The 14,248-nt window shown below is 33.9% G+C and overlaps 1 protein-coding gene across 1 annotated transcript; it reads right to left on the reverse strand.

The window, feature by feature from the left end:
• Positions 1-5,630: 5,630 nt before the first annotated feature.
• LOC132313387 (alanine--glyoxylate aminotransferase 2 homolog 2, mitochondrial-like) lies at positions 5,631-10,237 on the reverse strand. Its single transcript, XM_059812132.1, has 9 exons — positions 9,766-10,237; positions 9,411-9,641; positions 9,125-9,295; positions 7,667-7,810; positions 7,390-7,569; positions 6,468-6,693; positions 6,272-6,385; positions 6,094-6,180; positions 5,631-5,962 (listed from the first exon to the last, which is right to left on the reverse strand). The coding sequence occupies exons 1-9, from the start codon at positions 10,000-10,002 to the stop codon at positions 5,919-5,921; spliced, it is 1,434 nt and encodes a 477-aa protein (XP_059668115.1). The 5' UTR covers positions 10,003-10,237; the 3' UTR covers positions 5,631-5,918.
• Positions 10,238-14,248: the final 4,011 nt, after the last annotated feature.

Below are 14,248 nucleotides of genomic sequence, written 5' to 3' on the forward strand. Positions count from 1 at the left end.
TGGTCACTGATCTGTTGTTGAGATGGGCTTTTGGTAACTTGGGCCCATAATTGCAAGAGTGGGGAAATGAAAATCTTAAAAGTGTAATTTAGGTCCGTTTTGTCACCTTAAAATGCAGCCCTAAGCCCAGCATATATCCCGTTTAACAAGGTTCATGGCCCACCAGCAAGCCCATCATCGTTAACATTTTTATTGGAAACGGAATCCTTCTAACCACGGTCTTTGAATTCTGTCGCGCAATATAAATTTTTAGTAAGTGTAATTACTCACGAATCACGCATATCATTTGAGACCAAATATTTTGGTGCCTTACCAAAATTGAATTTAAGACATCTGAGTTTACACTTTGTTCCTTGCTCACCCATCATTGTTATTGTCATAATCATGCTCGTATTATTTTTGACAAACGTGCATATTATTATTATTGTTTGTTAAAGCAAAATTGGCTACTGTTTGTCTACATTTTGCTTTAATCTTTTTAGGTTGGGACGATGTTTACTAAAATGGACTGGGTTCATGAATTGGGTTAGGAGCCACTTGCGACCCTTAAAATCATGTGGACCTGACCCAAGATGTGAATCGCATGTCGACATATTTCACGCTAAATCCAAGAAAAAAAAAAGTACGGACGGTTCAACATAAAGTTCCACCTAAGGATGAGTACATAATGTCCTCATTGTTTATTTTATTTATTGGTTGTACTAGCCCTCTGACCTTTTTTTTTATCCAATTCCAAAATTGCCCCCTCTTCTACAAAATCAAAAGAATAATAATAGTAGGAAAAATACTATGTACAAAAGTCCACTCACCAACCCTTATAATAGCTTTTAATTAGACTATATTTAATCCCCAAATTAGAATGTAAACCAATGTTAAATGTGTATAAACTTTACATGCCCTTTTCTTCTCTTGTTCCTCTCTTTTTATAGACTTGCACACACTTTTATGATGGTTTAAATAATATGTTTATAAAACAATTGCAGTTATTATTATTTTGCCAATGACATGTTAAAAGAGAAAACAACATGGGTCATGCATGATTTCATATGGGTATTTTGGTAATTAACTACAGTGTTAATTATAATATATGTTATATGTTTATAATTGTATGGTATTAAGAATAGAATAATGTAAGAAACAAACCACAGGTGTGTCTGAGGATTTGTCATGCCAAGAACAACAAGAGAGAAGTGAAAAGAAGAAAAAAGAATGACTAGATTTGAAGATGCAATATCGATATTGACGACTGTAGTCCTAAGAAAGAGCATAAGTGTGTTTGGTGAACTCTCATACTTGTTAATGGACTTGGTTTCAATTCTCAATTCCATGATCAGATTTTCCGGCTTGTTTATCCGGCGATCAAGTGCAGTTTCCGGCAGGTACTCGCCCATGTCGTCGATGGTGGCTCGCCATGATCGGTAGTTCTCTCTGACATATAATTATATGTATGTTGCAATAATATATTTTCGTTAAATGTTGGTTTATAATATTCTGTTTGGTGATTCTAAATCTAAAGGCTCGTGAGTTGAAAATAATCATTGTGATCTATTTCCGTCCTGATGAAATTTCTTGGAACTTCATGCATGTTGGCTGAACTTTTTTCCCCTAAGATTACCAAAAAAAATAAAAATAAAAAAATAAATCTATTGCCTTGAGTCGATATGTTCAATTGAGGATTCAAATTAAATCTTAAATGCACATAGATGTGTGTATATATGTGCAATATTGGTGATAACCCAATGTAATATTGTTAATTACAAATAAAAGAAAATATTTGATCTTCAAATCAGATAATATCTAAATAACATCCAAGAAGATCATGGCGGATCTGACGGCTGCTAGGTTTTTAGTATTTCATCTGATGTCGGAACAGATAAAATGACACGTACAAACGTTCCCACGTGAACAACATAAATAGCTCATGCAAGTCATACTTTATGATTGAAATCTTGTCATGCTATTGCTGCATTCCCACTCAACACCACTGCACAATAACATAGATAGCTCACGCAAGACATACTTTATCTTTGAAATCTTGTCATACTATTGCTGCATTCACACTAATCTTTTGCATTTATTCATTCTCTAATCTTCCTCAATACTCTTACTTTTGCAACAAATATATAACTTGAATATTTGATATGAGATATTACAATCAACTACATCAGATCGATAACTAGCTTCGTAGAAATTGTCAGTCTATTGTTAATTAATTAAGTAATAATAACTCCGAGAAGCAATAATTTGAAGTTCTGGCCATGTTAATGAGTTTGTTGGGGTTCATCCTCTCAATTAATGTTGAAAATATATCATTCATTTTCAATCTATGAGTCATTATTGTTCATTCATTTTCAATCTGTCGGACATTTTTGTTGTAATTGGACTAATCTGTTATGCTTTAACATTTATGAATCGTAGACATCATGAATTCTTTTTAATCATAACATAATTTTATTAGGACACATCTCATCTTATCACAACATATTAATTTAATTTTATGATATGAAAGGTTGTCATATATAAATTGTAATCCTTGATCTAATTCGGACAATGCCTCCATCTTCAAGAAAAATTAACAACCAAATTAGTTTTTCGAGCTCGAAAGTCCAAAAAATAATAATATTACAAACAACAACAACAATAATTACAAGTTCATGAGAGCTTTTGATTAGATTTTATTTGGTCTAAGAGTACTTTGTTTTACGTAAATTTAATGTCTCTTTTTTATTCGGCAAATAAAAAAAATTCTGTCTTCTAGAAGGTGAACTAGTTTTAATTAAATGGCTGTTTAAATGCCTTTCTTCTCCTCTTCCTTTTTACTTTTTGTTAATTTAGATATGCATACACTTTTTATTTTCTTTCTTTATATTTATATGTGAAAGCAAGTTCTTATAACATAATATATGCGTCTATGTAACGGCGTGCACACACACAAAGACGGCAGAAAGCCAATAAAATGTATGATGGATGGACTTCAAAAAAATCAAACACATGCATCATTCTCATTTAAAATTGTTCATCCATTTACGATTAAAAGGATGCAAAGGGTACTTTGTACGTGTAACTGTGTTTGATCTCTATTACATATGTATATTCAATAATGTAACTAATATATCATAAGGATTTGCCATGCCGAGATCACCATATAAATGACTAGATTTAATTATATGTATCTGTTTGTGTTCGCAATGTCGATATTGTTGAGTTTAACCTAATGAAGAAAGAGCACAAGCCTGGTTAATTGACTTGCACACTTATTAATGTACTTAGGCGCGTGCGTCTGATAAAATTTGAAATTAACTATTGAAATATTTAAGAGCTGAGTTTTAAGTGTAGCTATGAATAAAGAACGTTTTTTGATATTTTAAGAGTTTAATGATAAGTGATAAACTGAATTGATTCAGAATTCTCAAATAACCATTGCCAGTTTGCTGCCTTTGATCAATACTGATGTTTTTATTCTTTGGTGCACGTGCTAATTGCTGTAATCCCTTTAATTGGTTGTTCATATCATCTTGTTTTTCCTTCATGTTACTTGTCTGTTACAGTCCTATGTTTATGCTGCCTTCCTAGCTATTTGACCATGGTTCCAGTCCTATGATTCTTCCCATGGCGTGTTCTCATGTTCGCTCCTAGCTTGTCATTATCAATAGTTTTCTTCGATATAAATATATAATCGTGTATTGCAATAATGATTTTTTTTTTTTTTTAATTATTGGTTTGTAATTTGGTTACTATAAGCTTGTTGAAATACAAACTCACGAGTTCACAGTATTCATGTGGTCTGTTTCATTCATGCATGAAGCCTCTTAGGCCTTATATGTGCATGTGCAAGTTATTGTCCTTTAATTTGGTACTCTTGCTTGATGATAAACATGCATGCATGTGTGTATGTCCAAGGATGCATGTCGAAGGCTGATTACAGATGTAGATATATGCGTTTAATTAGAAATAAGAAACGAGAACGGTCATGGAGGATGTTAAAGTGCTTCTAGGTCATCCTCAGTGCTGTACAGCAGCGGACTATGTGATCACTAGGTGTTGTGTACTACAGAGAATCTTTACTCTTTCAGCGGCCGGGTTGCCTAGAGAAGGTAACTGGGTGGCTCATGCTATTGCATGGCCCCTCAATAGCCGTCGAGGTTTGGCCTCAGTGGCTGCTGGATATATGTAGTCCATTCTGTTTGTTCAAGTCTTTAATTTGTAGTTGTGTTGTTTGCGTGACAAGGAAAAAAGAAAAAAAACAAAAATTCCTTATTACAGTTCATTTTCAAATAATACAAAGTCCTTTTCAGCCAATTAATGTCCTCGTGCAATTCTATCACATGTACCATTGATTCTACAAATTCCTTCAATATTGTTACAGTTGAAGTAAAATCTTGGTATGAAGTATATAGGTTGGACCCGATCATCAAAATTACTGATTGATGTACCTTTGATGATTAAGTATATATATCCTTATTTTGAGTGTGTGTAAGAAATAATAGCAGGAAGCCCATCCAAAGAAGAGATACTGAACCTCACAGCGTTGGAAAGCTTATGGCACTTAATTTAACAAACATATATTATTGAAGATTCTATTATTTCTTTCAATCCAAATATAATAAACACGGACGATAAAAGAAACTTCAACATATGATCGAAATAGAAGCTCAATTGATACTGCAAATGACATCGATCCTCAACCTTGGAGTTCTAGACGGCCCATATTCATGAATTATTCTCTTCCCATATAGCTTATGAATTAATACAAATATTATATAGATCTGATAACTAGAAAGATTGGAATTGAGTTAATAACTTGAGATATGGTTGTTTATAATTGGAAGAAAGAAATATATGATCTGAAAGCAAGATTGATCAAAGGGACCTGTGGAATCCTAGGATCAACAAATGAAGTTGTTGGTCATTGACTCATTGCTGAGACAGAATTGGATCTTGAAATAGCAGCCACATTGTTAATATATAATTGTATCTATATATCTAATTATCTTATTTATATTGCTAATCCCACCTTAATAAAATTAATTATAAATGATCATAAACAATTGATAATAAAATGTGAAGTTGTTGTAAAGACAGTTCAATCATGTACAATGAAGGTCATTAAGATAGATGAAAAGTGTGTTGATTACCGAGTTTAACCTAACAAGTGAAAAGTAAAATGAAATTGAAACTTGGCACTCCAAAATCCATCGAAGGCACTAACCCACTGGGTTATCATCTGTCATAATGCTTAGATTACATTAACTAACCCACTGGACTATCGAGGCATCTGTCATAATGCTTAGATTACATAGTATAATTAATCTACTGGACTATCGAGGCGTTTACCATAATACTTAGATTACATTATATAATACTCTAAAGTTTACTAAGGTTTACCGTCGCCTTCACCTACCTTGTTACTTTTTACATAGATAAATTGTGGTGCGCTCGCCTACGCCTTTATATGGGACTATAATGCATATTGTTTTTTCACTTCACTACAATGTACAGTTTCTCTCTTGTTTTTGAGAGGCTTTTCTTGGCATTGCATTTGGAGATATAGTTGCATTTTTTACTTAATCCACTCGTGATTTTATTGTTTCAAACTGCGGAATTGAAATAACGCCTCACTGGCTTAAAGGTATCACTCTGCAAGAACTTTCTTTTTGTAAAACTTATAACACAGTACGGCAAGGAGAGTACAAGAAAGGGAAATTGAGAAGACAACGAGTTGTTGACTCATCATGTTAAGAGATTCACACACCTTATTTATAAGTCGTTTTTATTCTAAACAGCCAATTAAGCTGAAGCTGTAGACAGATTGATATGTAAACCATGAGATATAAACATCTTAATATGTACTACTAGAGGCTCGCGTCTCTTGAACACCCAAATCTGTGGAATGATCCCAGCTTTACTTGACGGCGACTTCACATCTTTGACATTGCATGATCCATAACATCAACAAAGAAATCTGCAATCAAAGAAATCAAGGCAACCACGTTATTATTGAAGCAGAAAATAATTCCAACGTATATAAAAATATTTGGAATAACAAATTACCACTAAATTCTATAATCTACATCAGAGAAGTTAGAATCTAACCTGCATCTTCCTTGGTGAAACAGAGTGGAGGTGTAATTCTGAAAACATTTCCGTAGAATCCACCTTTGCCAACCAATACACCCATATCTACAATAACAAAAATGATAGGAGGCTTAAAGTCTAGAAATGAGCATAAATACTCCCAGTTAAACATGGTGAGGGTAGAAAAAACTGGTACCTTTCATTTGATCCATCACATGCAGAATTTCGGTCTTCGCAGGAGTTTTCAGTTGGCGATCAGTGACAAGTTCAACTCCAAGCATTAGTCCTCTTCCCCTCACATCCCCAATAACTGTAAATACCAACATTTTCACATCAGCAATTGTCTGGTGTATGTCTAGAAGACAAACAAAATAGACGGAGAGGAAGTTTACTTTCATGTTTATCCTTGAGGGCAATGAGGCGCTCTTTCAGGTGGGACCCTACAACATGTGCATTCTCTTGAAGCTTTTCTCTCTCAATTACTTGGAGAACAGCCAGTCCTGCGGCAGTTGCTACAGGGTTTCCTCCGAAGGTGTTGAAGTAGTTGCGACGTGTCAAGACCTCTGCAATCTCAGGAGTGGTTACCACAGCACCAAGTGGGTAGCCATTTCCAATGCCCTGCAGATAAGAAAGTCAACACATAAAGCCATATTTTGTAGCCTGGTAAACCTGCATTCTAGAGAGTCAAAATTTGTTGGAAATTCAAGGATATCTATGAAGATCCTAGTTTATGTTGCTCTCAATCTCATCATTTGGAAAGGTGAAGAACACAAAAGTGGTTCTTCCTCAGTTTGACATGCTTTCCTGTTGTGAAATCTATCAGGGAGCAAAAAGAAAACATTTTGAAGCAACAGCTAAGGTAATGGGAATAAAAGGTTAATCATGAGTTTTCTATATATGTTCATCCATTCCTAGGAGGTGCAAATTAAGCAGCCCAAGCCCTAGTTACGGTCGTCATGTGTGCGCCTCAAACTTTATCAGTTCAGGATTAACTCTACACACGCATCTTTTCTCGGTCTTAAGAAACCCAAACAAGTTCTTTCAGGTGGAACCAGTGAAAATTGAAAGATATCCTGCAGTAGTGACAGGATTCTAAGATATTCCAACCGAAAAATATGACTCTATATGCAATGAAATTTGGTTAAAAGAATTGGTTAATTGAAGCCATAAATTACTGTTAGCAGTACATCAAGAAATTTCAAGTCCGAGAGTTATGAACCTCCAAAGATAGGAATTTATATTATGGTGCATGTTCATCATGAGCATTGATCAATTTGGCAGTGATCACCGAAACAGAAGGATGTTAAAATTAACCTTTGCCATCGTCACTATATCAGGAACAACACCTTGGGTCTCAAATCCCCAGAAATGGCTTCCCGTGCGAGCAAATCCAGACTGGACCTCATCTGCAATGAAAAGTCCTCCAGCTTTCTTTATGCTGCTATACACAGCAGGCAAGTAACCAGGGGCCAACTCTATAATGCCACCTACTCCCTGTCATGTAAGAAATAAAAAAAATTGTGGAGATGTTATCTTCATCGAAAATGTAATAATTAAAGTATGGTAAAAAATCAAGCTAGATAAGAGTTACCTGTATAGCCTCAGATATAAAACCAGCAATGTGACCAGAAGTTCCGTAGTTGATAAGATCTTGGACATCTTTTGCATACTTCTCGCCATCTGAACCAAAGATGCCTCTGTATGGATCTGGGTTCAGAGCATGATGAACTCCACTCTGGAGACCAAATCACAATGGATGAAAAATTAGGAGTCCGAATTCATGATAAATAAGTGGATAGTGTTTCATGAATGCTAGTTTTTAGAACGAGTGAACTTATATACTGATATACATTAGATGCATTAGTAGTGGTATACTTCCGAGCTTTGCTTGAGACTCATTCCTCATTTTGTTCAATATCTTTTACTATGCTTACTGTAAATATTGACACATAGCTCAAGGGAGAAAAAAGGAAAAAAGAACAATAGAAAAAGAAACAAAAGTAAAAAACACCATAATGCAGCCAAACAATGAGGTAAAACAAATTAGCTACATCAGACATGAGCTTGACATCAAAATACAATTTGCTATACTACCTATTTCTGGCTATTGCTATAACAACAGATGCCAGCATTCCATAACAATTTAAAATTAAAATTTAAAACAAAAAGAGCCATCAATCAACAACAATAATTAAAATTAGTTAACGACATCGACAACCATATTTGTCCTCCCACTTAATCTCCCTAGAAATGCACCTAATCTTGAATATGTTAAAAAGCAAAACACCATAAATTAATGCAGTCACATCATGAGCAAACTGTAGACGGCCACAACTTCATGAGCATAAATTGTTCATTTTGTTCATATTAGGCGCTCCATACCCTTCGGATTAGTTTATTCTTTAAATGTAAAAGGCAACAACTTTATCAGCCACACACAAACTCTCAACTTTGCAACCAGCTAACTCAACAAGTTAGATGAGATTAAAGAACTCGTGTACTAGGAACCACCTCATACCGTGTCGCCATTACTAATCGAATACCTTTTTACTTCGGCAGCCAATTAACAATTTAAGTTCTCACCTAAAACACTCTGTTAGTAACAAGGCTGAAGAACTTGTAAGCAAGGGCTTAAGCCTTTTAGATTAATACAAATGAAATGAGGTAAATCCCAATACATATCAGGTTCACAAAAGGGGATTTACTACATACAATGACAAAAATCTGGACTAACCACCACAATATTTAAAATAAAAATATCTTCATTTCTAAATTCCATAGAATTCTAGTGTAACTATGTCTTAATAGTACTCTGTCAATCAAACAAATATTCAAAAAAAAATCCATCTTTGTAGTTCAAGAGGGATACAGATGATAGAAAATTTAATCCAACAAAAAACACGGTTAAGTATGAGCAGAGCAATTTATAAATAAAATGATCACCTTTTGACAACATATAATTTACAAGCATTAAAAGGGCAAACTGCTGGGAGGGTCAAATGTGCATAGTCATAGTCCGCATATAATATATAAACAGTAATATGTATACCTGTATGACATTAAACTTCCAGTTGCATTGTGCAGTAGCCCCCATAGTACCAGCTGCGTTGCCATGGTAGGCATTCCTCAAAGATATGATATCATGAGACCCAGTGTACAATCGAGCCATCATCATTGCAAGCTCATTCGCCTCCGTCCCGGAATTCGTAAAGAACACTACCTACAATTCACATAAAAGTTAAAACCATCCAAAACCCAATTCAGAGTCTTCATCAAACATCCAATTGATCCAATCTGCACCCTCAGATCATCATAAAACTAGTCAAATTAATTACCTTGAGATCACCAGGTAACTTGGAGGCCAGTGCCTCCGCAAACTCAGCTATGGCGTGATTGAGGTACAGAATTGTGGAGTGTTGTAAGCGGTTGGTTTGGTTGACGATTGCCGAGACCACATCGGGATGGCAGTGCCCGCAACACACCGTCGCGATCCCACCGAACGCGTCCAGATATCGCCGGCCCTTCTCGTCGAACAGGTATTGCCTCTTTCCGTCAACCACGTTCAACTGTTAAAATTGAAATTAATTTGATATATATATGTGTCTGTGTGTGTGTGTGTACATATGTAAACAATTTGAATGATGAGAAGATGGGATTGTGGTGGGTGTGATCGGGTGTGTGGGGACTCACGGGTTTGTTGTAGAAGCAGAACATGGAAGGGCTGAGATAATCTTTTCGCTTCTGGAGAATCTCGGCGGAGGAAGGACCGGTGTACGGCGGAGGAGAGTAATCGAAGGGGGGCAATTTGGGGAGGAATGCGTCATTTTCAGGGAGAGGGGTCTGTTTCTGGGCTAACTGAGAGAAGGGACGAGATAGACTTTGAAGATCTTTTCCCGAAAATGGCCTTTTCATTGCGAATCTCTGCATCTTCACTTGATTCTCTGTCTCTGTTCTCTCTGGTTGATTCACGAAATGCGGAGAGAGTTAACAGAGAGAGAGAGAGAGTGCCAGACTGCAATCGAGACAGAGACGAGGTTACATATATATAGAGAGTGAGTCACAGTCACAGGCACAGGCACAGAGTGGAAGATCAGGTGACGTGTCGCGTCTTCTTATGCTATAATAATGATAGCACGGTTTGTAAACAAGGAAACGTTTTGATTGAGCAATTAAAGCAATTCCATCTGAATATGTTACCGACGCCTATTCTAGAAGGAAAAAAAACAAAGAAAGAAAAACCCCAAAACACCCAATGGGTATCCTTCTTGGAAGGAATTAACGAGATAAAGACTTTTAGACTGTACCATTCTTAAATTTACTTTAACTTTTAAATTATTATTTTATAAAAAATAAAAAATATTTTTATCTTTAAAATTTTTTACGAGTCTCCAATAAAAAAGTACAAGGTGGAAGGCGGTGTTCGTGGGGAAGGCAATTACAATGGTGGTGGTGGTGGTGGTGAAAGTGGAATACAATGATGTTGGTGGTGCATGGTGGCAATAGTGGAAGGTCGCAATTAAGGGTGGTGGTTGTGGTGGAAGTCTGGAAGGTGGCGATGGTACGTGGTGGTAGAAGTTCACAATGGAAAGTGGTGACAGTAGAAGGTGGCAATGGCGGAAGGTGGTGGTGGTTGGTGGCGGTGACAATGGTTGAAGCTGGGGAAGGTCACGGTGGTAGTGGTGGTGGTGGTGGGAGTAGTAAAAGGTGATGGCGGCGGCGGTGTAACGGAAGACCAAAAAAAAATATAGAATGATCTTATCAATCTAATAAAAGTACATAGGCAAATTAGTAAAATAATAAATTTATTCTTAAATAAAAATTAACTCCTTAAAACAAGGTTTCAAAAGTAACATTTTATTATTTCTCTGAAATGGACTTCCAGATCATTGGTTTTTCGAAAAAGTCCTTTATACATGTGTAACCGTCACAATATTTTTCAAAAGGACTTTTGAGACTTAGAAGGATTTTTTTAGGCTTCAGGAAGCTCCCAAACATGGCCAAACTAATTAGCATTTATAAGTCTTGCACTTAAAATTCAACTATTATAGTTTTTCAGTATTTCATGGTATAGTCTTATCAAACAACAACTATATAATAAAAAATGATGAAGGGTATATAATTAGGAGAAAAACTTTAATGTTTGAGGAGTAGTGATTGTTGGGATTATTTTAATAAAATTATTATTTATTGTGATTTTTTATGCTTTAATATCATTTTTAATAATGTTTTGTTAGTATATTAATTCTAATATTTACTTACTTCCGCAATACAAATACAAAGAGCCTTCTACCATATTAAAAAGGTTTAAAAAAGAAGGTGGAGATATATATATCTTGAGTTTTTTTCCTCAAAATACCCTTCTTATTATACATACTTATATCCTGTCTTCCTTTCGCTGCCCTATGTGACTTATGCTCTATTGGGTAGAAAAGAAAACAAAATGGATGGAAGGAAGAGAATAATAGACGGACAAGACATCCTCGAAGAGATTATATATTTCAGATTTTGTTTAATTGGATAGAAGAGAAGAATATAAGCTCATAATTTAATGAAAGAGAAAGTTTTAATTGCATTTACTATTGTATCTAATAATATTTATAATATTATAATTCATAGAGGATATAATACTATAAACTTGTACAATTTAGGATAATATTTAATTTAAAACTTTTATAGTAGTCCACTTGTTTTTTCTTATTTTTTCCGCACATTTTTGGACGAATGAAAGTTTATAGAGAAGAAATGATGGATCATCATTCATACTCTCCTTTCTTTCCTTGTATCATTTATACCTAGCAAAGAAAGTTTGTTAATTCCGAACAAAAAAAATTTGCTAATTCCTTCTTATTTTCTCTCCATACTTCTTCTTTGGCATCTTTGTGGAAGCACAATCAATAAGAACAACTACCTAGCTCTTCTTCAGTAGGCTATACCTTGAAACATGGTCATTGTTGCTTTAATAGCATTGGCTTAGACTTATCAAATAAAAGATTGACATTGACAATCTATTAACTAAACGATGAAAAAAAAAAAAAAAAAAAAAAAAAAAAAAAAAAAAAACACATTGCAATTAAAGGAGCATGGAAGGGTAAGAGATTTTATGTCTATTTTCTTAATTTGGAGCTCGAATTATTTCCAAATCTCTATCATACATCAATCTGAGTCGAGACTAATTCTGCTAGATAATAGAGTTCAATACGTGTATGGGGATTTGAATTCAAAAGAAGAGGCATTATTTTAGCCATCTCACTGATACGATACGTACGGTATTTGATGATTAAGTTGACAAAATCAGGGGTCTTAAATGCAATTCTGGAGAAGAATTCAACACAAATTAATATTGTTTGTATACCCTTTTATAAAAAATTATTGCTTTGCATAATGTCACGGGATTTTGAGATCGATTTTTCAATGCTTGTCCGTTTCTATTCTTCATCCAAGGTGGGGTGGGTCGTAAGCACATCATTTCACAATTATTTAACACGTGTATCACATAACTAATGTGTATGATAGGGACAAAATATAGAAACAAAAATTTAGGACTAATTGCATAAAATCTCTTTCACTTTGAATTTTTGCACAAAACTTATTTACAAAAAAATAATAATAATAACAACAATAATAAAAAGACTTAAAACCTCCTGAACTATCCAATTGTTGCAAAGTAATATTACAATGATGAAAATTTCCCTTAATATAAATTTAGGAAAATAGTACTCTTTATTATAAGATAAAAATTAATACAAATAACTCATTTGGCTTACTGTTGTTAAAAATTATTTTTGTGAGTCTTAAAAAAAAAATAAAAAAACCTTGGAACAATTTATTTTAAAAAAAAAATTTAAAAAGGAAAAGAAAACATAAAATGAAAATCATTTCAAAGAAAACCTAAAATTTCATAACTTTACATTAAGGGGCATTTCCATCATAACATCACTTTAATAGTGTGTAATTTTCAAAAATTTCTTAAAGTTTTATTTAAAAAAAAAGTAAAACGAAAAGACAACCTAAATTGAAAATCATTTTAAAGAAAATTTAAATTTTCTTAAATTCATATTAAGGGATATTTTCGTTATTGTAAAATCACTTTGCAAAAATTAGATAGTTTAGAAGTGTTTATGTCATTATTTATTTATTTTTAGGGAAGTTTTGTGCTCAAAAAAAGTGGAGATGGTTTTATGCAATTTATCTAAAAATTTATGGTGAAGCTGTTCTCACTAAATTAGTAAATTTGATGTAGAACTGGATACTAGTTAATACAGAAATGTTTGGATCATTGAAAGACGACATAAGAAGGTGACACATTTTTTGAAAGAGTTTTGACGAATCTATTTTGACCCTAGAAATTCATTTCCAATCGGACTCGAGTCTAATGATTATTTCTCACAGATTTTGTTTGTGATGTATGTCCTTTTCAATCGAATTGCATAGCTTAGAGGAAGATGACCAAATTTTTAAAAGATTTGTGTTAGTGATAAAATCATAGTACTCAAATTGATTTAATTTTTAAAAAACATTATTTTAGTGATTATGCCTCAGGACTCTTATCACCCTTTTTTTAATGTTTAGCTTCTAATAAGAACATTAAATTGCAGACTACTTATTTTATTTTATTTTACGTGGAATTAGCTCACCTATTAGGTAGTCTAGACTCTCAAGTAATTTATAAATTTTAAATATGTACAATTACCTATAAATCACATATGTCATTTAAATTTAAGTGTATATTCAAAATAATAATAATAATAATAAATTATAAATTATACAACACATGCACCGTGTATACATGTATATATTTGGGATAGGGATACCACGTCGGTAACAAAAACACCAGAGTATAAAAGTGGAAAGGGTGTTAATCTAAAGACAATCATGGGATCGCTTTTGTACAACTTGGTCCTTCAACCCTGCCTAAAACAATGGTACCATGTGAAATCATCATCATCATCGTCGGTGTTGATACCTAGAGACTTGTTGTAGTCCAGACTTTAGTGTCACCGGAGTTCATACCTTGTCATCATTCATATCCAAATTATTATTTAGTGTAAATTACGCTCACACTTCTTAAATTTAGATCAAAAACACTTTTTGAACAATAATACTCTCAAAATTTTCAAATTTAACAATCATACCCTAATTACCTTTAAAGCAATATAACATGTCTAAAAAAGTG

This window comes from Cornus florida, unplaced genomic scaffold (assembly GCF_030987335.1).
Source record: "Cornus florida cultivar Cherokee Brave unplaced genomic scaffold, ASM3098733v1 CherokeeBrave_3.0.0_Hap2_Chr06, whole genome shotgun sequence".
In the NCBI taxonomy this organism is placed as follows: Eukaryota; Viridiplantae; Streptophyta; class Magnoliopsida; order Cornales; family Cornaceae; genus Cornus; species Cornus florida.

What these genes read in the sequence shown, in the direction of transcription:
- LOC132313387 (XM_059812132.1), bottom strand. Translation starts at nt 10,002, where the DNA reads ATGCAGAGATTCGCAATGAAAAGGCCATTTTCGGGAAAAGATCTTCAA. An exon ending in GGAAGTTTAATGTCATACAG is followed by an intron (nt 7,811 to 9,124) that starts GTATACATATTA and finishes TTTGGTCTCCAG; the next exon opens with AGTGGAGTTCATCATGCTCT. An exon ending in ATATAGTGACGATGGCAAAG is followed by an intron (nt 6,694 to 7,389) that starts GTTAATTTTAAC and finishes TCTTATCTGCAG; the next exon opens with GGCATTGGAAATGGCTACCC.